The 23,639-nt window shown below is 37.3% G+C and overlaps 2 protein-coding genes and 1 pseudogene across 3 annotated transcripts in view; 1 reads left to right on the top strand and 2 right to left on the bottom strand.

Annotated features, from left to right (window-relative positions):
- The window catches only part of LOC107688546 (geranylgeranyl transferase type-2 subunit beta-like), a 5,270-nt pseudogene extending 4,993 nt beyond the window's left edge, over positions 1–277 (bottom strand).
- Positions 278–3,797: 3,520 nt separating this feature from the next.
- Positions 3,798–9,851, bottom strand: LOC107688505 (medium-chain specific acyl-CoA dehydrogenase, mitochondrial-like). 2 transcript variants are annotated; one of them, XM_016486191.1, is made up of 13 exons: positions 9,756–9,851; positions 9,105–9,216; positions 8,918–9,015; positions 8,753–8,822; positions 6,469–6,569; positions 6,271–6,351; positions 6,027–6,157; positions 5,843–5,951; positions 5,586–5,726; positions 5,413–5,508; positions 5,068–5,316; positions 4,898–4,983; positions 3,798–4,076 (listed from the first exon to the last, which is right to left on the bottom strand). In XM_016486191.1, the coding sequence occupies exons 1-12, from the start codon at positions 9,768–9,770 to the stop codon at positions 4,912–4,914; spliced, it is 1,275 nt and encodes a 424-aa protein (XP_016341677.1). In that variant the 5' UTR covers positions 9,771–9,851; the 3' UTR covers positions 3,798–4,076; positions 4,898–4,911. The 2 variants fall into 2 exon arrangements, with proteins under 2 accessions (XP_016341677.1, XP_016341676.1); XM_016486190.1 differs by lacking the exon at positions 3,798–4,076 and having other exon boundaries at positions 4,770–4,983.
- A 650-nt stretch (positions 9,852–10,501) lies between these two features.
- The window catches only part of LOC107688506 (E3 ubiquitin-protein ligase HECTD3-like), a 16,542-nt gene continuing 3,404 nt past the window's right edge, over positions 10,502–23,639 (top strand). The window contains exons 1-15 of the mRNA XM_016486192.1: positions 10,502–11,142; positions 11,389–11,555; positions 13,223–13,315; positions 13,695–13,830; positions 13,931–14,052; positions 14,296–14,409; positions 18,186–18,268; positions 18,364–18,529; positions 18,606–18,687; positions 18,918–19,100; positions 20,948–21,000; positions 21,114–21,178; positions 21,269–21,372; positions 21,462–21,575; positions 21,668–21,757. Of these exons, the coding sequence (XP_016341678.1) occupies positions 10,795–11,142; positions 11,389–11,555; positions 13,223–13,315; positions 13,695–13,830; positions 13,931–14,052; positions 14,296–14,409; positions 18,186–18,268; positions 18,364–18,529; positions 18,606–18,687; positions 18,918–19,100; positions 20,948–21,000; positions 21,114–21,178; positions 21,269–21,372; positions 21,462–21,575; positions 21,668–21,757 (1,920 nt within the window). The 5' untranslated portion in view covers positions 10,502–10,794. The remainder of the gene's footprint in view (positions 11,143–11,388; positions 11,556–13,222; positions 13,316–13,694; positions 13,831–13,930; positions 14,053–14,295; positions 14,410–18,185; positions 18,269–18,363; positions 18,530–18,605; positions 18,688–18,917; positions 19,101–20,947; positions 21,001–21,113; positions 21,179–21,268; positions 21,373–21,461; positions 21,576–21,667; positions 21,758–23,639) is intronic.

Below are 23,639 nucleotides of genomic sequence, written 5' to 3' on the forward strand. Positions count from 1 at the left end.
GAACCGACTGGGCGGATGACATGACGTTTTTGCTGCTCTCGTTCTCATCTTTTAGTGTGCGCTGTTATTTTCTTCACAATCGCAGTAAACCGCATGCTCTTTCTTTATGAGGAAAACACGATATCACACAGGAATCACGATTAAATAACAAAAAAGCAAAGTAGTTTGTTTTACATTACCATCCTGACGGAGAAGCACGAGAGTGGACTACAGGCTGACTTCACCAGTCACACACATATTACATCATCATCACATTCCTCGTCATTTCTACGGCTGCCAGTAAAGGACAAAACGCATTTAACGGTGACGTTATTATGGGAAGCTAAAGTCGATTCTGCAAATCGCATCTAAACACCGGTACATTGCGTCCCTTGAAAACCTTTTCTTAAACACACTTGCCCAATGAAAAGTGCTGTGGACGAATTTATGTTTTATTATAAGGATCCCTACGGTGGAAGAGAAGTGCAACGCAAATCACAATTCTGAAAACAAAATAACAAATTACCAGTGGTGGACAGTAACGGAGTAGTTTTACTTCGTTACTGTACTTAAGTAAATTTTTCAAGTATCTGTACTTTACTGGAGTAGTTTTATTTTGAGTAACTTTTACTTTTACTTCACTAAATTCCAAAGCATAAGATCGTACTTTTTACTTCACTACATTTCATAAAACATATCGTTACTCCTTATAATATATCACGTGCTCCGACACGCGTTTTCTGAATTGTTGTTGTGCTTTCTGAATTGTTATTTAATTCTTTAGACTTGCATTTGACTTTGTAATTTGTTATTTTGTTTTCAGAATTGTGATTTGTTTTGCACTTCTCTGCCACCGTAGGATCCAAGTATTTTACGCCTATGTGTGACTTACTAATGTATTTTTGCTATTAAGCAAAAAATAAACATAAAAAAACAACTCTGAGTTAACGTTCTTTATTCCCGCTCTCCTCTGTGACGATCAGCGTTATGATGATACTATTGAAACAGCTAATAAAATTGTTGTTTATCTGAACTTATGCCGAGTTCACACTGCACGATATTAGCCCGATTTTTCACTCGCCGACAGGTTTTGTGAAATCGCCGACAAACGCCCGACATCGGAGGCAAATCGGTGCTCGTCACGCGAGTGAAAATCACGCAGTGTGAATTATCAAAGACGCGATCTGAGGGAATCGGCGACGCCCGCAAAATATTTGGCATGCTAAATATCTGAAGCTGTGTTTTGTTGTGAAACATAGTTTGCGGACCAGACACAGCTGTCGGCGATTCTTCCTATTGTGAAGTCATGCAGTGTGAAGCCTCCTGTCGCCAATCCGTCGTGCAATGTGAACACAGCAGCAACTGAATGCGACCCCAGATAGTCACGCAGTGTGAAAACAACGGCGATCCGACGAGTTTGAAAATCGTGCAGTGTGAACTCGGCATTAGAATCAGCAACTTTACGATTTTTCCAGGGTTCGGTTCAATCAGGGCATCAAGTAGCAATTTCAGAAGTTAAGAAATTGTGTTTAAAAAAGTATCATCTGAAAAGAACAAATATCAGTATTAAAGGAATAGTCCATTCAAAATGAAAATTTGCTGCTACTGTAGTCACCTTCAGGCCATCCAAGATGTGTATGACTTACAGTACTTTGCTCCGATGAAGTCATTTCTTGAATTGCTTCGGGATGAGTACATTATCAGCAAATTTTCATTTTTGCTAGCATGACTAATTATATGTGACCCTGGACCACAAAACCAGTCTTAAGTCGCTTGCGTATATTTGTAGCAATAGCCAAAAATACATTGTATGGGTCAAAATTATTGATTTTTCTTTTATGCCAAAAATCATTAGGATATTAAGTATATATATATATATATATATATATATATAGTATATAAAGCTAATTAGTAATGCTAAATTAGTTTGAGATTTGTGTCAATTTATATACAATTTAAAATCTTGATTTGAGTGATTTGTTGTTTTTCAATATATAAACATTAAAAAAAAATGCATCAGTATTATATGTAGGGAAGATGTAATGTGTTCTCCTTTGTGAAAGGTAAGGAGGGTTTATCAGTATATATCAGAAATATATTGTTGATGAGAGGTTCGCTAATGTGTATCAGACATTATTTTTGATAGATTGTTTTGTATTTCTGATATTATTGCACGTTTCCTATGTTCCATGTGTCTGAGCATAATTTTCATGTATATTATGTTATGTTTAAGGTCTATTTGTGTAATTTATGATCTAATTCTCCTTAAGTTGATTACATCCAGCGTTTATCTTTGTCTGTCATATGCTGTAGTTTATCTTTCCTGTGTTTTAGTAAGTTTGTGAACGATGAGCTTACTATTAAGTTAGCTGCAGTCTCAACTTCATTATTTCCTTTTATAATGCGTTATGTATTGTAATTTTGAGTTTTTTTTTTTTTTACCTTTATTTAACCAGGAAGAAAACTCATTGAGATTAAAAATCTCTTTTTCAAGAGTGTCCTGGCCAAGATAGGCAGCAGTACAACCATACATACATACATACATACAGGTACAAAATATAGTAACATAAAACAACTGAAATAGCGAATCCTTTAAAATAAACCACAATCAATAACACATCAGGCAGAACATCTACAGCCAGATGTGACTGCCTCCAAGTCAGTTAACATCCTCTTAAAAGCGACCAATGAGACCAGCGTATTAATTTAAATATATTGTTGATGATAGGTTGGATAATGTGTATCAGACATTATTTTTGATAGATTGTTTTGTATTTCTGATATTATTGCACGTTTCCTATGTTCCATGTGGCTGAGCATAATTTTCATGTATATTATGTTATGTTAAGGTCTATTTGTGTATTTTATGGTCTAATTCTCCTTATTTTGATTACATCCAGCGTTTATCTTTGTCTGTCATATGCTGTAGTTTATCTTTCCTGTGTTTTAGTAAGTTTGTGAACGATGAGCTTACTATTAAGTTAGCTGCAGTCTCAACTTCATTATTTCCTTTTATAATGCGTTATGTATTGTAATTTTGAGGTTATTTGAAATGAACACAGTTCTATTTCCTTTGTGAAAGGCTGTTGCCATCCTGTCATGCTGTGAGAGTGACTGTGGAGAAAAGAGCCTAATAAAAGAAAGCTGCTCTGTTTGACTCAACGATTTTGGTGTCCTCCTCATTTACCCCTCACCTCAACACAACACAGAGACATTTGGGGGAGCACACCGACGAAGAGGGTTACATATACAAAATATTATTTATCCAAATTTAAGTTTGGATAAATAATCCCTCAGTAAACTACTGTAGTTTGGGACCAAATGTTGGTTTAGTTGCTAATAAACATATTTACCATAAATTAAATATTAATATTTGTTTGTTCATTATTTTTCCATAAATGTGGTAATGGAGTTGAATGGTTGAGCTTGACAAATGCAGTTAACATTACAACTTGTGTAAAAAATAGAAAGTGATTACAATGAGATAAGCACTCCTCTACCCAACATTGTGTAGGTCCAAATGAAGTTACTTGTATTGGTGGAAATCATTAAGTCACACTCGCAGTGTTGCACTCAAAATGTAGGACAAAGCTAAATATTGCATTTTATAGGGTAATATTAATTAACATTTTGGTATACAGGTGCATCTCAATAAATTAGAATGTCGTGGAAAAGTTCATTTATTTCAGTAATTCAACTCAAATTGTGAAACTTGTGTATTAAATAAATTCAATGCACACAGACTGAAGTAGTTTATTTCCACGACATTCTAATTTATTGAGATGCACCTGTAGATATTTGGGCAATAAAATTACAAGTGTTTTTAAAGGAGATTTATTTATTTTTGTTTTCAGGACATAGTTACAAAAATAATCTAAGGAAGAGCTGTGTAACTATGTTACTTTGTTCAGCTTTGATCAACTTAATTGTTCAACACAAAGACGGCAAGGCATGCTGATATGACATAAGGCAACTGGAGATCTGTGTAGGCAATTTACAATCGGTGAGATACAATCCTGAGATCTATTGATCAAAAAAAAAACCATTATCATGTACAAAAGACACTCAACCAAACGCTTAGTTTATGGCATGGAAGTAGACCTGCATTCCCGCGGGAGGACCGCGGGACCCAACGTAACAGGGTGCGGCGCAGGACAACTTTTGAAGGGCGGGTGCGGGTGCGGGCGGGAAGAGACTCGTAGAAAATAGAAATTATCTAAAAGTGTTTAAAACATACTAATATTAACATTAAAATGATTGACATGCGCAAGCTAGGCATATTTTCTGTTTATAACACGTGTTTTAAAGGTTGCGCAATGTAGCCAATCACAGACTCAGCTGTTGATTTCTGGAACGCAATGGCCAATCAGAGGTGATTAAGTTGCAATCTACTCACCGCAGTGCTGAAAATGCGTGCTCAGGAATCCTCTCATTTTAACACACGAAGTGTAGACACTGTGAAAGATTCATTGTGCATATATTTAATGTGTTATAACAGTTAATCGCGATCTCATAAAGCTCTGAGATGTCAGCTTTTAATAAAGGAAGCGCACTGCTCGCATTCTGCCATGCCAAACCATGCATGCAGCAGCCCATGCTTGCTTTTCTGTTAAAAATAACAGTGGTTTGTGAATGTGAATGTTGATGCTTAGCCTACATAACAAATATTTTATCGGGAGCGTTTATGCTGGTATGTTGTGGAGCTTAGGAGATATTACAGAACCATTTTATGTCAATTTCTTCGATGTACTGAAAAATAATCTATATAGATTACTTTTGGGCGGGCGGGAGCGGGACAAAACATGAATGTCACGGGCGGGGGCGGGACCAGATAAGATATATTTCTGCGGGAGCGGGTGGGCACTGGACAGAATCTTGCATCTGAAATCCGTCCCGCGCAGGTCTCTACATGGAAGTCCTGGGTTTACAGGTTCATTGTTTGAATTTCCCAAGGTGTTCTCTTGAGATGATGAGCCTTTGGATTTGTGCAGTCCCTTCATAAATCTGTGGATGCAGACAATAAGACATTAGTCACATTTCAGAATCTTTACCAATTCAAATAAACAAAGTTGGGTCTACAATCCTTACCTGGTAAATCTTAGCGTCTCTCATCAGCTTCTCCACAGGATATTCACTATTGAAACCATTCCCACCAAAGACCTGGACGGCATCAGCGGCACACTGATTTGCAATGTCTCCAGCAAAGGCCTTAGCGATCGAGGCATAGTAGGTGTTCCTGCGGCCCTGATCCACTTCCCAGGCTGCTCTCTGATAGGCCATTCTGGCAAGTTCAACTTTCATGGCCATTTCAGCCAGAAGGAATGACACAGCCTGGTGCTGGGGTCAGAAAACAAACACATTCTGATTACAGTCTTATTAACCTCATGATATCAGTCTGGGTTATCAAACATGTTGATTGAAACAGACACCTACCTCTGCAATAAACTTGCCAAAAGTCTTTCTTTCCAAAGCATACTTTGTGGCCTCTTCCAGTGCTCTCTGTGCAAGTCCTGTGGCACCTGCAGCCACCTGAAAAACATCAAGAGGTTATTTATATAGTACCATGAAGAATTTGTTAGCAATAATAACTGCAGAAGAACACTTACTGGTGGTCTAGTCTTGTCAAATGCACCCATGGCAATCTTGAAGCCGGCTCCTTCTCCAATCAAAACATTCTCCTTCGGGATTCTTACATCCTCGAATGTGATGCCCCTGGTGTCTGAGCATCTCTGGCCCATGTTCAATTCCTGTTGAACAAAAGAATGTAGACATAAGCAAATTGTGCAGAATCTCTTAGTGTAATTAATATAAGTGTATATGTATTATCTGAGTGCATCAGACTGCAGTTGTCAGCAGCTTGTACCTTTCTGCCAGGCTGGACTCCTGGGGTGTCAGCTTCAACAATAAAGCCTGTGAAAGCCCTGCTAGTAGGGCATTTGGGATCGGGATCTGTGCGGGCCAGAAGGAAGTACCTATAAATGCAAACAGAAGGATTGATAATAGATCCAAAACACAATTATGAGTTACGGAATAAGTAGTTTACCTACCAGTTTGCTTTTCCTCCATTGGTGATCCACATTTTCTGACCATTGACCACATACTCGTCTCCTTTCTTAACAGCCCGGGTCTTTATCCCAGCCACATCAGAGCCAGCTCCCGGCTCGGTCACACAGTATGCCTGTCGACACAGTCACATTTTGATAAGCACAAGCGGATGTCTATGTACTACTAAAGGGAATACTTCATAAATCATAAAAATATTAATGATTAGAAAAACGATGACACACTTACACACATTAATGGTTCTTCTGCCATTCTGCCCAAATATTTCTTCTTCTGGGCATCATTACCAGCAATAATGACGGGCATTTGCTGCATGGAAAAAAAAATCACATTAAAATTTAACTTACAACAATAAATTCTGGCATGCACAAATGACCATTTCATTTAAATATTAAATGATGCACACTTTCATAAAATTGCACTTACTCCCAGAGAGTTTGCCTCAATGGCTGTCTGTACCCCAGTGCAGCCAAAGGCTAGTTGTTCTGTGATGAGACAGGAATCAAATATGCCCAGACCCATACCACCTGAAACATATAGCAAAATGCAACATGATCAGAATTAAAGGAATGTTTGTCTTCATGTCGTACCAAACTCCTATGTCTTACTTTCTTCCATTAAACACAAAATGTACATTTGTGAAGTATATCTTGGGTACGCTTTTCAATACCATGAAAAGAAGCCTGAGGTTGCCTAGTCTCAGCCTTAGACGTTACACCTATTGAGTATCTGATGCATTAGGCACACAAAATAGCAAACACTTTGAGAATTTTGAAGTTGTCAGCTGATTGTTTGAATTCTACAGGATTTCCGGGAGATGTGCGTGTCCCATCCCATTCTTTGACGGCCCACTTGGAAACAAAGCCTTGAGGCCAAACTGCCTCACAAAAGAAGAAAGCCGCCGTGTTTACAACTATGACAATGAGCGTTTGTCAGGATCAATTAAAACCTGGATTTTCAAAGGTATGTGAAGTTCATAGCATAGTCTCTTGACCACTGAAGACGACATTCTTGATTAATGATTGGTTGCACGCCGGTCTGTTATTGTAGGGAGATCGACTTTACATTTTCACACCCCTAAACATGACTCTGAACAGAACAAACTGTGATTGCTTTACATGTCAGTCAGATGGCCAATGAAAACTGCAATGGGGTCCAGACCTTCTGCCATCAGTCTGAAGGTCTTGCTACGTGAGACTAGATGGTGCCAAGCTCTAAAATGCCATAAAATACACCATAAAAGGGTTTCGCATGACTTTTGTGCCTCATTTAATCTATTACAGTTTTTCTCAATTGCTTTGGCTCAATTCTCGAATGAAACTTTTTTTTCCCGAAACAATAAGGGCATTCAAGGAGATTTTTTTCCCCGGTGCATGGCAATGGAAAACCTCAGATGTGATGTTGATGAAAATCTTTGGCCTGACCAACAAGAGCGACAGGATGTCCAGCAAGAATCATTTTTGAAGTATTCAAAAGAAGTATTTTTGTGTCTTTGTGGTAACATAAGAAATATGAAATGTACAGTAATTGGACAAGCAAGATTTCACTTATATGTAATGCATTCGTACAAAAATAAATGTACTGCATAATTACAAATGTTCATATACTTTTTTTTTCTGTGTACTATTGACTCTTCTCAACAAATATCAGATTTTTTATAAAACCTTCATTTCCATGGTTGACTGTCATGGTGAAAAAACAACTAAACATTTTGACCAGTGTGGCTCACACAATGACAAAAATACTTTATATTTTGGTGCCCTTGGCCAAATTACTGACACGATAACTAGGTTTTGAAGCATGAATGAAATGTTTTGGGTGAGTAACTACATTTTGCAGACATACAATAAAGTTCTGAAGTTCCAGCAAACAGCTGTGACATTTGCACTCACAGTTTAGAGAATGTTAAGATTGTTTCGAAAAATGTGCCAAAGCAATTGAGAAAAACTGTAACATCCTAAATGTCAGTCTGTTCCCAAGCTTTCTTATGGTTTCAGTAGGGATGCACGATATTGGATTTTTGCCGATATCCAATATGCCAATATTTTTCAACTCATTTCGGCCAATAGACAATGCCGATATCGATATATAGATACCGATATATTTCCTTTTGTTTGGAAACAACACCAAGTCTTGGGTGTGCTGATGCGATTTCTCCTCTCTGCTCGGCTCGTTCGCGAACGACACATCACTACGCTGCACGTGCTTACCGTTTACTCTATCGTACACCGAACGCGTCATTCTGTACGTGTTTTCACAGATTAAATGCAGCGATCCAAAAGAGTGAATCTAATCATCATACAGCCAAAACTTTGCTTCAAGAATGAGCCACACTGCTGATGTGATCTAATCACTAGCACACCCTGAGCATGTGAATGAACATATTCCTCTTATCGGCAAGACATATCGGCATAATTTTTCATATCGGGCCGATGCCGATATTTACATTTAAAGCCATTATCGGCCGATTCCGATATCAGTCCGATAATATCGTGCATCCCTAGGTTTCAGATATGATTTTGTAAAGTACAAGTCATATGGACTACTTTTATGGTATAATTGCATAGAAACAAGCAATCAGTAGTACATTATTCAAATGTCTCCTTTTATGTTTCATGAAAGAAAGTAAGTCATACAGGTTTTAGAATTACATGAAGGTGAAGAAATGATGACAGAATCATTTTTGGGCATCAGTCTTTAAAGTACCTACCACAGTCCTCTGGAATATGTCCATTAATTAGACCCAACTCCCATGCTCTCTTAATGAGAGGAAATGGATACTGCAAAGAGGAAATCAAGAGTTTACTTTTTTCCCCCCTCAAATCTAAAAATATATAAATGCAAAATGGTGGACACATGGATTTAAAAAACCTACTTCACCACTTCTGTCATATGACGGGGCAGCTGGGACAATCTCCTCCCGTGCAAACTTTCTTGCCAACTCCTGGAACTCTTTCTGCTGGTCAGTTAGTTCTGTTAAATTGAGGAATAATGTGTTTGGATGATCTAACAATGCCTTGGTTTGTTTGAAAACACAGTGAGCAGAGGATGATAATACATACCAAAGTTGAAGCCTCCAAGAGATTCTTTCAAAGCAGCAGTAGCTGCTCTGGCACTAGCTTGAGGTCCAGTACTCTGAAACCTAAGTCCAGCCTGAAAACCTGCCCTCAAAACCTGTTGGACAATGATTAAATACACATTTATGCACTGACATAACAGTTTTAAAGATTTACCAGTGCAGATAATGTCCCTACAGCTAACAAGGAAATTATTAAAATAATAGACAAACCTACCTATATACAACATTATTGCACTTAATAACTTTTATTTTATTTTAATTGTATAAAATAAAAATGAATAAAATCGCATAAAGAATGAGTATGTTACACTATATTTATTTACATACAGTATGACAAGATAAGGTTGTTTATAGACAGGGTTATAAAAGTCAAAGTGAATCTACATGCAGGAGAAGAGCTGAAACGTTCTTAACTTTACCAATTAACTCATCACAATTAGGAAAACTACATACGTTAATTCCAGATGCAATGATTTTCTCACTAACTGCGTAGACTAACGTTAGCTGTTGGAATTCAGCTAATTTAACTACCAAGCGCTAGGCTAGCTTTCTCTTAATTTGAGATGAATACAATTGCGAGTATGTGCAAAATAAAAACTGTTCAACAATTACGTCAATAGAAATGCGTGCTTACCTTATTAAAAATCATCGTTATTTCTTAGTGACAATGCTCAGATCCTTCAATGTCCTTACAATGTTCACCTCCAGAAAACATGAAGTACTAACCAATCATCGGCCTCTGTTTTATCACGTGATTAAGCACCGTCGCTCTAGTGACTTTTGCCCTACTTTTATTATACAACGCCAAAGATGACAAAAAAATATATATATATGGTTATCCATATTTACTTCAAAAACATCAAGAACATTAGTCAAATTAAAGAAGAGTGTCTTTAATGAACGAATTCATATTTTGCTTAAAAAAATGCTTGCTTCAACCTTCTTTTCTGTTTTTCTGGAAAACAGCCCACTGAATAGAAATGAGCAATTCATTCAAAGAGAATAATACTTATTCATTAATGCTATCAATTAATTAAAGAATGTATTTATAAACTTGACAAATACAACTGTAATTATAAAACATGTAGGCCTATTATAGAGGGCTTGAAAAATCTGACCCCATCGCATATTATTGAAAATTATTTTAATAATCCTTACTGATGTAAAAGGTGGGATTTTTGAAAAGAAACCTCATGATTTAAAATAGAAAAAAATAAAATACCAAATACTAAGAAGTTCAATATATAATGTATAATGTTAATAATCAAAATCAAAATAAGCCAAAAAAAATCGACATTATCAGTTTTATTAAATTTTAACAGTTTTATTCAATTTTAAATAAGGGTAGTGTAACAGGCAGTGTATCCAGTAGGGGGAATGAGTAAACACACATGGGCGGATATCGCCCTTTAGACCGGTGGAGATACATAGCTGTCTTGACAGATGCCAGTATCCGCGATAAAGCCCTGGCGGGAGTAACAATGCTCAGCTGTATCTAAACCTTTTGTCGTACGGTTCGTTTATTACACCGGATCTCAGTAAAAGCGGACAAACCGGGAAAGAAAGGGAAAGCATATGTGAAGGTAATGCTCGCTGACGGCCGAACTGCTCAGTGTTGGTGTTGACACATCCTCAGCTAGCTCTCGGCTAGCGCACTCAAACTTGAGGAGGAGATGTCTCCAGACGACAACCCTCACACCCTCCTGGGAAGGATACGGTTTTTAAACAAGTGCATTGAGTGTTTCCGAAAAAGTGAAGCTCTGCCCGAGTCCCTGTGTTACGTGCCGAAAGAGGTTTGCTACAAAATCTGTAAGGACTCGTCGTCGGGCTCCGCTTCCGCGTCTTCGTCAACAGCTGGCAACTCAGGAGGCAAGAGTGTGGTGTCGGTGTGGGAAAGCCCACATCAGGCTCCACACAAGAAATTATGCAAGTGTAACATCGAGCCCAAAAAAGGCACATGTATACGGACAACAGGGGAAGAGTACTGCAACAGCCACGGCCTGTGGGTCAAAATAAGCAAGGTATGCACTATTTGTATGGGCTGTTGTCGGGAACTGGTGTCTGAAGGTATTTTGATTGATCTGCTGTATCATTATTGCTCTCTGAATACACAGGACTTCCTGGTCCGTAATGTGTGTGTGTGTGTGTGTGTGTGTGTGTGTGTGTCTCTCTCAGAATTTTCCACTCTTCTGATCAATGGGCATTCAAATGTGAGTCAGCCTGTTTTGTTTGTCACTGTGATTGTTTGACTGTTCTGTCCATCACAGGAGCAGCTGGAGGAGTATCGTGCTGGTCTGGCTCTGGACATAGAGGAGGGCTGGATCCTGGTGTGTAAACACACAGAAGGTGGAGACAGGCTTGTGCCGGTGGAATCTCCCGACACTGTCAGCCGCCAGCAGCAGCTGTTTGGTTATGACCACAAGCCGTGTAGCAGGTCTGTGTCACCATTGGCCACCATTCTCTAATTCACTGATCCATGATGTACATAACTTCAGTTTATTGAACGGTCTGTGGTCAGTTTTTTTTTATTTTTTTTTAAAGGAATTTCTACTTTTATTCAGTAAGGATTGAACAAATTATCAATAGTGGCATTAAAGACATTTATAATCTTACATAAGATTTCTGTTTCAAAAGAATGCTGTTCTTTTGTACTTTCAAATGGCAAAGTATCATGGTTTCCACAAAAGTATTAAACTGTTTTCAATATCGTTGATAATAAGAAATGTGTCTTGAGCTCCCAATATGACATATTAAAATGATTTCTGAAGGATCATTTGACATTTGATCATGTGACACTGGAGTAATAGCTGCTGAAAATTCAGCTTTGCCAACCCAGGAATACATTTAAATATATTTTAAAATATTATTAAAATAGATAACAGCTATTCTTACTTGTAATAATATTTCACAACATTACTGTTTTACTACATTTTTGATTGATTGATTAATGCAGGCTTGGTGAGCATAAAAGGCTTTAAAAAAACCTACAGACCACAAATCTTTAAACAATTGCATTTGCTTTATTATAGCAGAAAATGGTTTTGCAGTCTTAAGGTAACACCTCAGTAAATTATTTTAAAGTGCCCCTATTATGCCTTTTCGAATATTTCTTTTCATGCAGTGTGTCATGTAGCTGTATGTGAACATAAACTATCTGCAAAGTTGTGAAGCCGACAGTGCACGATAAATAAAGTTATTGTCTATCAAAAAAAAAAGAGTCGGCTCGCAATCGCCTAAACGAGTCGTCAGGAATTCGAATCTTATTCTGTTACGGCTCTACGTCACGAAGTAACACATTTGCATAATGTCTGCCCACGTTCTAAGTTACGTCGCCAACTTGCCCACCCACAAACAGTCAAATTTCCCTGTGGTTAACATCATGTCGAGAATATGCTGTATCCTATGCTGTGAGAGTAAATTTGTTCTCTTCTTATAATCTTATAATTACCACAAACTTGTTAACACTTGACACTTAACCACTGAGAAACATCCTGCTCCAGTCCTGCTTGCAAAACAGTTTCTTGTCGATCAGCCAGTTCAACCGTTTCATCATCAGACTCCGTCGAATTGGTAAGGTACAATCCATACCATCTTTTCTATGTATTGACAAGTCTCCAGGGCTGTCATTCCATCATGGCAATGGGCGTTTCGTTTCCGCGATAGACCAATCCAGAGCCAGTCTCTCTACGGCTCTGGACCAATCACAAAGGACTGCACCATCTGACCAATCACAGCAGTGAGGGCTCACGGAAAGGAGGGGTTTAGAGAGACTGATTATTTGAACTGCTTCGCACGAGTTGTTTACGAATTAAATCTATTTTTGAGAAAACTAACATGTTTTTTGACCTTGCATGCATGTAAACCTGTTTTAGGAGACTCATAAAACAATATTAGCAACCTTAAAAATGGCATAATAGGGGCACTTTAAATATAAGCTGCCACTGAAATTTAACTGGGCGGTCTGACATATTCAGTTTAGTACTTGGATTCCCAGTCTGAGTAAAATGTATATTAATATATGTAAGTGTTGATTGTAAATAACTGTATCCTGACAATTCAGTGAATGTAAAGTACCAACATTTTTCCTGAATGGTTTTGTAGGTGGGAGCAGGTGATGGATGTGGAAAACTCCTTACACATGGGTGCCAAACCCAAGGTGGCAGAGCCGGACGAGGTCGCTGTTCGCAAACTGAGGTGAGTGGATGCTTTGACACAAAAATGTAAAGGAAAAAATCTGCATGTTTGCACCACATGGCTTGCATTTGGTGAACAAGAGTCGAATTAATATATTCTAATATTAAGAAGCAGTTGTGTCAAAATATTTTGTTCCTAAGAAATAATGGTAATAACAAAATATTATTCCAAACTAAGTTTCTTTTCTTTTTATAAGGCGTTTTACTTCATTATCATATCAGAAAATGTAAAACATGCTTATCATAGCATGTACTTTATGAATTTTTTTGTTTTGTTTTTTTGAATAAATGAATAGATCTGGGGGGGAAAATGAGCATGATGTTATTGACCCAGATCTGCCTAATCCTTTGATGGACTGCATGCAAACTCTGTCTTCCAGGTATGTACCTCCTACATGGACGTTTGAATGTGATGAGGACCTAGTACACTACTTCTATGACCACATTGGGAAAGAAGATGAAAACCTTGGCAGCGTGAAGCAATGTGTGACCAGCATTGATGTGTCTTCTAGTTCGGTATGTGAGGGCTTAGTATTATTCTATATTATATTGAAGAGCAGAGAGCCATGAACATATCAGGTGTTCTAGACTAGTAAGTGAGTTTTTCTGTTTGAAGGAGGACCCCAGTGGTGGCGCAAGCTGCCTGACAGATGGAGACACTGAGACATTCTGGGAGAGCGATGGCATGCAGGGACAGCACTGGATCCGGCTGCACATGAAGAGAGGCACTGTGGTCAAGTAAGGGCAGCTCATCTGCTAGTCACCTTTGGGACTGACTGTCTGAACTGTCATTTTGCAAGTGAAATCAGATCTGATCATTCAGACTGAGACACATTCCACAAAATCAGATTTTTATTTCATTTCAAACCTTATTATGTTTTTTTTTTGCTAATCAGACTGCAGAAAACTGTGCCAGATTTCATTCAGATTAAAAAAGCTGATCAGAAACAAAATAAACTATTTTGTTTTCTCTTCTTTTAGCAAACTGATATTAACAGTGGACTCGACAGATGATAACTACATGCCCAAAAGAGTGACTGTATATGGTGGAGAGGGAGATAATCTCAAGAAATACAGTGATGTATCAATAGATGAGTAAGTCATTTTTTTATTATTATTATTTAAAGCCTAACAAACATTTTTGGTGCAATATTTTGTTTGGAAAGTGTGCTTGGGATATTTTCTTTTAAAATAAATGTCACTTTGCTATTTTGTTATCTAATGTGATAACATTCATGCATTTTTAAGTGTGGTTTAAAAGTCTAATTAAGTTTTGGGGCCAATTACCATTTTATATGTATAAGCTGTTGTAGAAGCACTATTTTGAAGTTATAAATATGTAGAGGTTATATAAGATTCTGAATATTATGGGATGCACTAAAGGCAGTAGTAAGAGATAAAATGATAGCCATTACATCTCATTTAAAGCTGCAGTCCATAACTTTTGGCGCTCTAGTGGTTAATAAACAGAACTGCGTGTGTCTTGCGGAAGAACAATGTAGCCGGAGCTACTTCTCTCTGTTTATGTCTATGACGAATCACACAGGTACTGGGCTACTCTGCAGCAGTACCTACCCGAACCAGTCTAAAATAATCCGCATATAAACACTTATTATAGGTGTACCGTAGTGATTCAGGACAAGCCAAAAACACGGTTTGGAAAATGGATTCATGGTGTACTCGATAATTATATAAATTGTCAATTTTGAACACAAAAAAGTTACGGACTGCAGCTTTAAATAAACTTTGAAGGCAGAAACTACAAGACCTTGAAATTAAACTAAAAAGACTACAGAATGAACACAGGGCTACAATAAATAATAAGGTTAAGCAAGATATTAAAAAAAACAGTTAAAGAAATAGATTAAATATATTCTAAAGAATTACAAAAGAAACTTCTGTTCTTAAAACAAAGATACTATGAAATGGGGGGAAAATCATTCAAATCCTACAGATTAAGGAAACAACAAGCAGATAGAACTATCAATAAAATCTGAAATAATCAAACCGGGGAGATACATTGTAAACTAGAGCAAATACAACAGAGTTTTGAAAAATTTTATGAAGTTTTGTATTCACAACCTAAAATTAATAACGATCTGCAGATGGATTCATTTTTAGCCTCATTAGAGTTACCCACAGTGTCAGAGGAACAGAATAAATCTTTATTAGCGGAAATTACAGTGGAGGAGTTAAAAGTAGCTGTGGCAAGACTAAAGACTACCCTGCGGAATGGTACAAATTCATGTTCGATCATTTGGCCCCAACTTTATTAAAGGCTTATAGTTGGGTAGTACAAAAAAGGGAAATCTTACCTTCCTGGAGAGAAGCGATTATCTCGGTCATTTTAAAGGAGGGAAAAGATAAGTTGGAATGTGGTAACTATCGGCCAATTAATGTTCTAAATGTTGACTATAAGTTGTTTACCTCCATTTTAGCAAGAAGATTAGAAAAGATTCTCCCAGACCTCATTCATTTAGATCAAACAGGCTTTATTTGTCAAAGGCAAGCATCGGACTACATCAGAACTTTACATATTCTTAGTTTCATTTCTATTCATAATGTGGAAGCTGCACTATTGAGTTTAGATGCAGAGAAAGCCTTTGACTCCGTGAGATGGAGTTTGCTAAAGGTATTAGCAAAATTTGGATTTCACAAGAATTTTACTGGAGTGATTAGAACATTATATGATAAGCCTCATGCAAGGATTAAAATTAATAGAGGTTTATCAGATCCATTTAAATTAGAGCGGGACACAAGACAGGGGTGCCCCATTTCACCACTTCTTTTTGCCTTATTTATTGAACCACTGAGCCAATGGATTAGGCAAAACCAATCAATTAAAGGGATGGATATGGGGTCCGGAGAGCATAAATTAGCCCTCTTTGCCGACGATATATTGATGTGCCAACCTGCAAAGTCACTTCCTATACTATTTAACTTCCTTGAGGGGTATGAGGCCATATCTGGTTACAAACTGAACGTCTCAAAAACCCAAGTATTAACATTTAATTATGATCCACCTAGACAAATTAAAGAGAAATATAATTTAAAATGGGATACAAAATCAATTAATTATTTAGGAGTAAATTTGTCTGGAGACCATTCAAAATTATTTGATTTAAATGACGGTCCCTTGAATAAAATAAATAAAATCTGATTTATTACGTTGGAACCTTTTTCCTTTGTATAGTCTAAGTTCCAAAGCTGATTCAGTGCGGATGATCATTCTACCAAAATTATTGTACTTATATCAGACACTTCCAGTAGAAATTTCGAATCAACAATTTACAGAATGGAATAAATTAATATCTAGATTTTTATGGCAGGGTAAAAAAACCAGAATAAGATTTAAGACATTATACTATTAAGTAAAGAAAAAGGTGGGTTAGGCCTCCCATGCTTACAACAATATTATTATGCAGCCCAATTAAGACTATTAGTCTGCTGGAGTAGTCCAATATATTCAGCAAGATGGATTGAAATAGAAAGAGGGATGATGTTAGAGTCTCCGTTATCTCCCCTGATTGCTGATAACAAACTAAGAAGTAGAATGATTAAGGAAACAAACCCATGGATCAATTTATTACTTAAAATTTGGCATCAAGTTAAGAAAATAGGTGGTTTGGAAGATGCATTGAAAATATTAAGATGGTGTGCCTTTGATACTGATTTTGTCCCAAACAGAATAGATGACCGGTTTCAAATCTGGGCTAAGCTAGGAATTTCAAATTATTACACATTTTTCAACAAGGGCAAAATCCAAAGCTTTGAATCACTAAAGGGAAAATATGGGCTTAATCAAAATGACATCTATAGAAATCTTCAAGTGAGGCACTATATTGAATGTAATATCAAACCAGAAATATTGAAAATCACTGAGACAGGCTCAATCATGTAATAAGATTATCTCAAAATTATGTAATGGATTTCTCCAAACTGTACCTGAAAACACATTTTATGTTAGAGACAAATGGAAAATGGAAGGGAATTTTAATGTCTCAGATGAGGATTGGGAGAAAATTTGTAAAACACAATGGAAATCTACAAGCTCAGCCATGTGGAGAGAATTTTGTTGGAAGAATGTTATTAGGTTCTTTATTACACCATCACAGAAAAAACACCAAGGGAAGGGTACTAGCTGCTGGAGATTATGTGGGGAAAATGAAGCGAACCACTACCATATTTTTGGGGGGTGTCAGAAATTAACCCCATATTGGCAAGAGATTAAAAGGAATCTAGAAGTTGTTTTTGAAGTAGAGATTGTTTTTAATTGTGAATCTCTATATTTGGGTAATATAAACTTAGATGGGTGGAACAATAAGGATAAGAAATTGTTGTTAATTCTTCTGGAGGCTAGTAAAAAAGTAATTACTAAAAAATGGCTAAAGCCAGATTCACCCACAGTTGAAGAGTGGATTGATACAATACGCATTATATATGTGATGGAAAAATCAAGAAGATCTTTTTCATTAAGAACTCAGATAGAAGATTTTTTTCTAATTTGGAATAAATGGATAGATTATATTAAACCGGTATGCCCAGATTTTTCTTGAATTGTAACAGTTCTTTTAAGGCATTTTTTTGTATGAGTTGTAAGCAATAGCTCCCCATGTTCTTAAAATATAATGCGTATGTAATGTAACATTTGAGAAATTTGTTTTCAAGATTGAGGGCATACATACTCTGTATATACATACTCTCCATAGTAACATTAAGGTGTATGTATGTGTTTTCATTTATTTATTTTTTTCTTTCTTTCTGAGAAATTATGTATGTCCTGATCTCTGTATGTATTTTCCCTCTGAAAAGGAACAAAAATAAAAAAAGATTCTGAATATTGCAACACTATGGCTTTATTTCTATCACAGCAACTTAATTGGAGAGGTTTGTGTTCTGGAGGACATGACATCACATTTGCCTGTCATAGAGATAAGGATTGAGGAATGCAGAGGTAAGATTCATGCGCTGTCATCTGAAAGAGAAAGCCAGACTCCTGACCAGTCATCTTGATTTATGTTTATTTTCTGTAATTATATTTTGCTGTAGATGAGGGAATCGATGTACGGATCAGGAGTCTAAAGATCAAATCATCCTGCGAGCGTGACTTGGGCCTGAATGCAGACGTATTCCAGTCTCCCAACTTAGTGCGCTACCCGAGGTTGGAGGGCACACCCCCTGATGTCCTCTATCGCCGCGCATTGGTCATTCAGAGGTAATGCCCAGAAATATGTGACTTAAGTTGTATATATGAGCTTTTGGCAGCTCTCATTGTTTTTTTGCTTCTGTAGGTTCATCACACTCCTGGACAGTCTGTTGCCTCATATGGTGCCTGCATGGGACTACAGCCTTGGAACATTCAACCAGATCAAAGTTAGTACTCTTGTCTACCTCAAATTCATCTTGTGCCATTCTCTACACCTTCAGTGAATAGTTTGTGTATATGTGTACATGTTGTTCTTCATCTTTCACATCAGTTACTTAAATTATCAATGTGAAATTTGTACTTTCTGCCCTACTTCTTCCCTTGTCTGCCATTGCTATCAGGAATTTATGTTCCAAACCTTTTTTTTCTGTTTCCTCAAATGTTGTGCTGCTCTTAGAGCATAAAGCAGTTCCTGCTGTTGTCCAAACGTCGCTCTGCCCTCATCACCCAGTGCCTGAAGGACTCTGAGACCAGTAAGCCTAACTTCATACCCCGCCTTTACATCAACCGTCGCCTTGCCATGGAGCACCGTGACAATCCCACTCTGGACCCCACGTGTAAAAATGCTGTCTTCACTCAGGTAGTCCACAAAACAAGTGTCAATACGTTTACTGAATCCATTGTTCTGTGGTTGCATGAGACGCAAGTTTTTTTTTTTAAGAAATAAAGGCTGTATTGTTCAGCAAGAACAAATTAAATTGATCAGAAGTGGCAGTGAAGACATTTAAAATATTACAAAAGACTTCTATTTCAAATAAATGCTGTTTTCTCCATTCATCACAGAATCCTGAAAAATTATTTCCACCAAAATATTAAGCAGCACAACTGTTCTCAACATTGATGATAATAGGAAAGGTTTCTTGACCACCGAATCAGTATATTAGAATCATTTTCTGAAGGATTATGTGTCACTTGACTGGAGTAATGGCTGCTGAATATTCAGCTTTGTCATCACAGGAATAAATTACATTTTAATGTCCCCCTGTAGTCAAATATTTTATCCCTTAAAACTTATCTTTGATCATCAAAATGACATATTTAAATGTTTTTTCTTGTGAAAATAATTTTCTCATGCCTTAAAATAGCTTGAATGTAACTCTACACCCTTGCCTCATTTACTATACGCGGATCTATGAATATGCAAATTAGTCCCGCCTCCACCCAGTCACACACCAGCCAGCGCCTCCTGCTCCACTGAACTGTAGTAACCGCAAAACAATGGCATGCACGGATAATGACTGATAAAACTATGTTTTTACTAGCGGACAACTACAGTGAATACTGTAACATTCGTTAAAGTTACTTACTTGACGATGTTGTGTCCTAAAATGCCTTGAAGACTCGAATGCAGTCGTTTGTGATTGTTAATTCGCGCCCGCGAGCACACGCATGTGAAGTGCAGACACAGCTGCGGGAGAGGTGCGTCTGACTCCGGGCTACTTTTACACTGTTGCCACGGGTTATAATGCAAGTTAGCGGTTCTAAATTCACATTAAACCACAGCTTCATGGGTTTTTTGCTCTGATTTATTTTTGGTTTTGTGCTGGTATTGGTATATTTTGCATGCTAGTGATAGGAATCGATCCCTTGACGTGATTGGTTATTGGTTTGTGACGTAGCAAACCGAGGGCTGTTTCAAACCATATTTCTGGGTCAGCCTTTGGGAAACTACAGTTTTAAGGAGAAAATACACAGCAATGGTGTTGATTAATAGATTGGCACATGGTTTGTCTAAAAGCATATTAAAAACACCACATAGACAAATAAACAACATAAAAAACTTGATTTTCACTACAGGGGGACTTTAAATGTAAAGTTTATTTAAGTTATTTAAAATTATAATAATATTTCACAATATTACTGTTTTTACTGTATTTTCAAACATAAATACAGCCTTGGTGAGCATAAGAAATTTTTTAAAACATTTTTTAAATCCTCTCGACCACAAACATTTGAAGGGTGATGTAGAGTGAATATTCTTGGTTTCACTTTATTTTGATGGTCCCTTTAACACATTATGTTGACTATAAGTAACGTTGCACCTACATGTCTACTAACTCTCATCAGAGTATTAGTAGATTGTTTGCTTAATATCTGCTAACTCTTTATTGTCATGGTCTCCCAACAGACATTCTACTACTATAAGTAACGTTGCACCTACATGTCTACTAACTCTCATTAGAGTATTAGTAGACTGGTAGGGTTAGGGTTAGAATAAGTTGACGTACTTGCAAAGTTACTTATAGTCAGTAGAATGTCTGTTGGGAGACCATGACAATAAAGAGTTAGCAGATATTAAGCAAACAGTCTACTAATACTCTGATGAGAGCTAGTAGACATGTAGGTGCAACATTACTTATTGTCAACAGAATGTTCAAAAGGGACCATCAAAATAAAGTGTTACCATATTCTTTATTGTTTATGCAGGTGTATGAGGGTCTGAAGCCATCTGACAAGTATGAAAAGACTCTGGACTACAGGTAGTTGTTTTTTAGAATTCCAGAAGTTGTTTTATAGTACTTGCTGTTTTTAAATAGTCAAAATGCTTCATAACACATTAGTTATGACTGACACAAATATTTTTCTCTTACAGGTGGCCAGCACGATATGACCAATGGTGGGAGTGTAAATTCATTGCAGAAGGCATCATCGATCAAGGTCAAACAGAGATAAGCTTCCTCACACCCACAATAATTCTCATGTCTGCAATAAAACGCCGTATCCTCACCTGAGATTTCTGTCTTATAGGTGGTGGTTTTCGAGACAGCCTGGCAGACATGTCTGAAGAGCTTTGTCCCAGCTCATCAGAGTGCCCCATGCCACTTCCATTCTTCACACGAACTTCTAACCAGGTAACAACTAACTTGACTTCACTCTAATGTAACGGACAAGGTAGTTATTAACTTATCATAATATAATGATTAAACCGTTTTTGGATCAGGGGGCTGGAGAGGCCAGAGACTTCTATGTGCCAAATCCTTCATGCCGAGAATTCCACAAGTTTGAGTGGATTGGGCAACTAATGGGTGCAGCTCTTCGCGGAAAAGACTTTCTGGTGAGTGCTGGTCTTGTGTGTAATTGCATTGGGACTTTTGTGTTAATTGAACATTCTGTAGTGAATGAGATTTCATAATATTTATTCTTTAGGTTCTGGCTTTACCAGGGCTGGTGTGGAAGCAGCTGATTGGAGAAGCAGTCAGCTGGACTAAAGACTTTCCTGCAGTAGATTCAGTGCTGGTAAGAAGCCCAAACATTTCTCCCTCAGTCCTATCTTTGCATCTAGGTACTGACTAGTCCTTGGTCAGAGGGGAACTGGTCATTCGATTGAGCCTGATTTCTCCCAAGGTTTTTTCCCTCCATTTCTGTCACCTAATGGAGTTTGGGTTCTTTGCCACAGTCTTCTTTGGCTTGCTTAGTTGGGGATTAAAAGACAATTATTAGGGATGCATAGTATTATCAGATTGATATCGGAATCAGCCGATAATGGCTTTAAATGTAAATATCGGCATCAGCATATATGAAAAATGATGCCGATATGTCTTGCCTATAAGAGAAATATGTTAAATCACATGTGCTCAGGGTGTGCTAGTGATTAGATCATGTCAACAGTGTGGCTCATTCTTGAAGCAAAGTTTTGTCTGAATGATGATTAGATTGACTCTTTTGGATCGCTGTAAACCGTAATAGCACGTGCAGCTGCAGCAGTGACAGCCTCCCCCAGGTCCTAATGCCTGTTCGGTAAGGAGTTTTAATCTGTAGGGGGCGCTGTTGGACTACTTCTAATTAAATTAAAAGTAAAATAGAGTGGTGGAACTATGATGCCACTTTGTAGGCAAAAACCCGGAAGCGAGTTAGCATTTTAGCACTTCAGGTTCCATCGTCCCAGAGTCAATGGGTTTTTTTAATGGGATTTTGGTTAAATCCCTTAAAATAAGGTCCGTGGTTCACACAAACTCAAGATACTTTAGCGTTTTATTCTACGACATAAAACACACCAGTTACACCCCACTCGTGATTTTTTTACGAACTGTTACATTTCTTAAAAAAGACGGTTGCTAACAAGTTGCTAAATGGGACTACAGGCGCTGTCGGAGACATTAAACATCACGCCGCCGAACAGTTGATCAATTTACAGTATTTTCCAATCGTAGTACAATTTATTGTAGAATAACCAATTAATAGTTTCCCGCATTTTATATTGTTGTTCGACAATGTTTTTTTTCTTTGCCCCGAAATGCAACACAAGTCTTCAGATGGAAGATGCTCGTGTTATCGCTTTCCTACTGATGTATCCCAGCGGAGACTCTGGGTTCGCACCATAAGGTAAACTCATATTACGATTATTCCATGTAAACACCACATTTACCGGCTTAGTCCCAGTGAAAGTGAAACTTTAACGATGCATAGTGCTTAAAGCCACGTTAAAATGAAATGTTTATGGCCACATGAAGCTGTTATAGATTGAGGATTTTCTTGAAGCAAGGATAAAATAACATTTTGTGTAGCCACCCTAACAAAATGATAGCTCAAATAAGTTTAATCTTACCATATCCAAAAACTCGCTCACTCTGCTGTTATTTAATAGATTAAATGCACTAGAATTTTATTAAATAGTACGTGGAGACTCGTTTTTAATTAAAATATTCATATTAATCAAGGATTTATTGACTTTTAATGCACCTTATTTCGAAATACGTGCTTTCGTCTGTGCTTTGGTTATGATTATTTTTAGTTTGGCTCTAGTTTTGTATTTATTCCAGTTTATGTGAAAAGGTTCATGTAGCATGGATTAAAATTCATATACAGAGTAAATCATTTTCACTGAACGTGTTAAAAATAAGTTTGAAAAAGTTGTCGGGAGCAGGTGGTGAGGGAACCAGTGATGCTAACAGCCGATCCACCTACAAAGTGACGTCATAGTTCCCCCACTCTATAGTCTACACATATAACATTTAGACCGTTTCTGATTAAATAAAGCAGTAATTGATGTCATAAAATAATGAGTATGATTTGATTTAAGGGTCAGAAGCTATAGCTTACATGGGGAAAAAATCACAAACATGACACTTGTAAATTAAATAATTTTATATATACTGATTTATTCATTAATGTGTAATAT

The sequence above is a fragment of the Sinocyclocheilus anshuiensis genome, unplaced genomic scaffold (genome assembly GCF_001515605.1).
Source record: "Sinocyclocheilus anshuiensis isolate Anshui unplaced genomic scaffold, SAMN03320099.WGS_v1.1 scaffold329, whole genome shotgun sequence".
Classification (NCBI taxonomy): Eukaryota; Metazoa; Chordata; class Actinopteri; order Cypriniformes; family Cyprinidae; genus Sinocyclocheilus; species Sinocyclocheilus anshuiensis.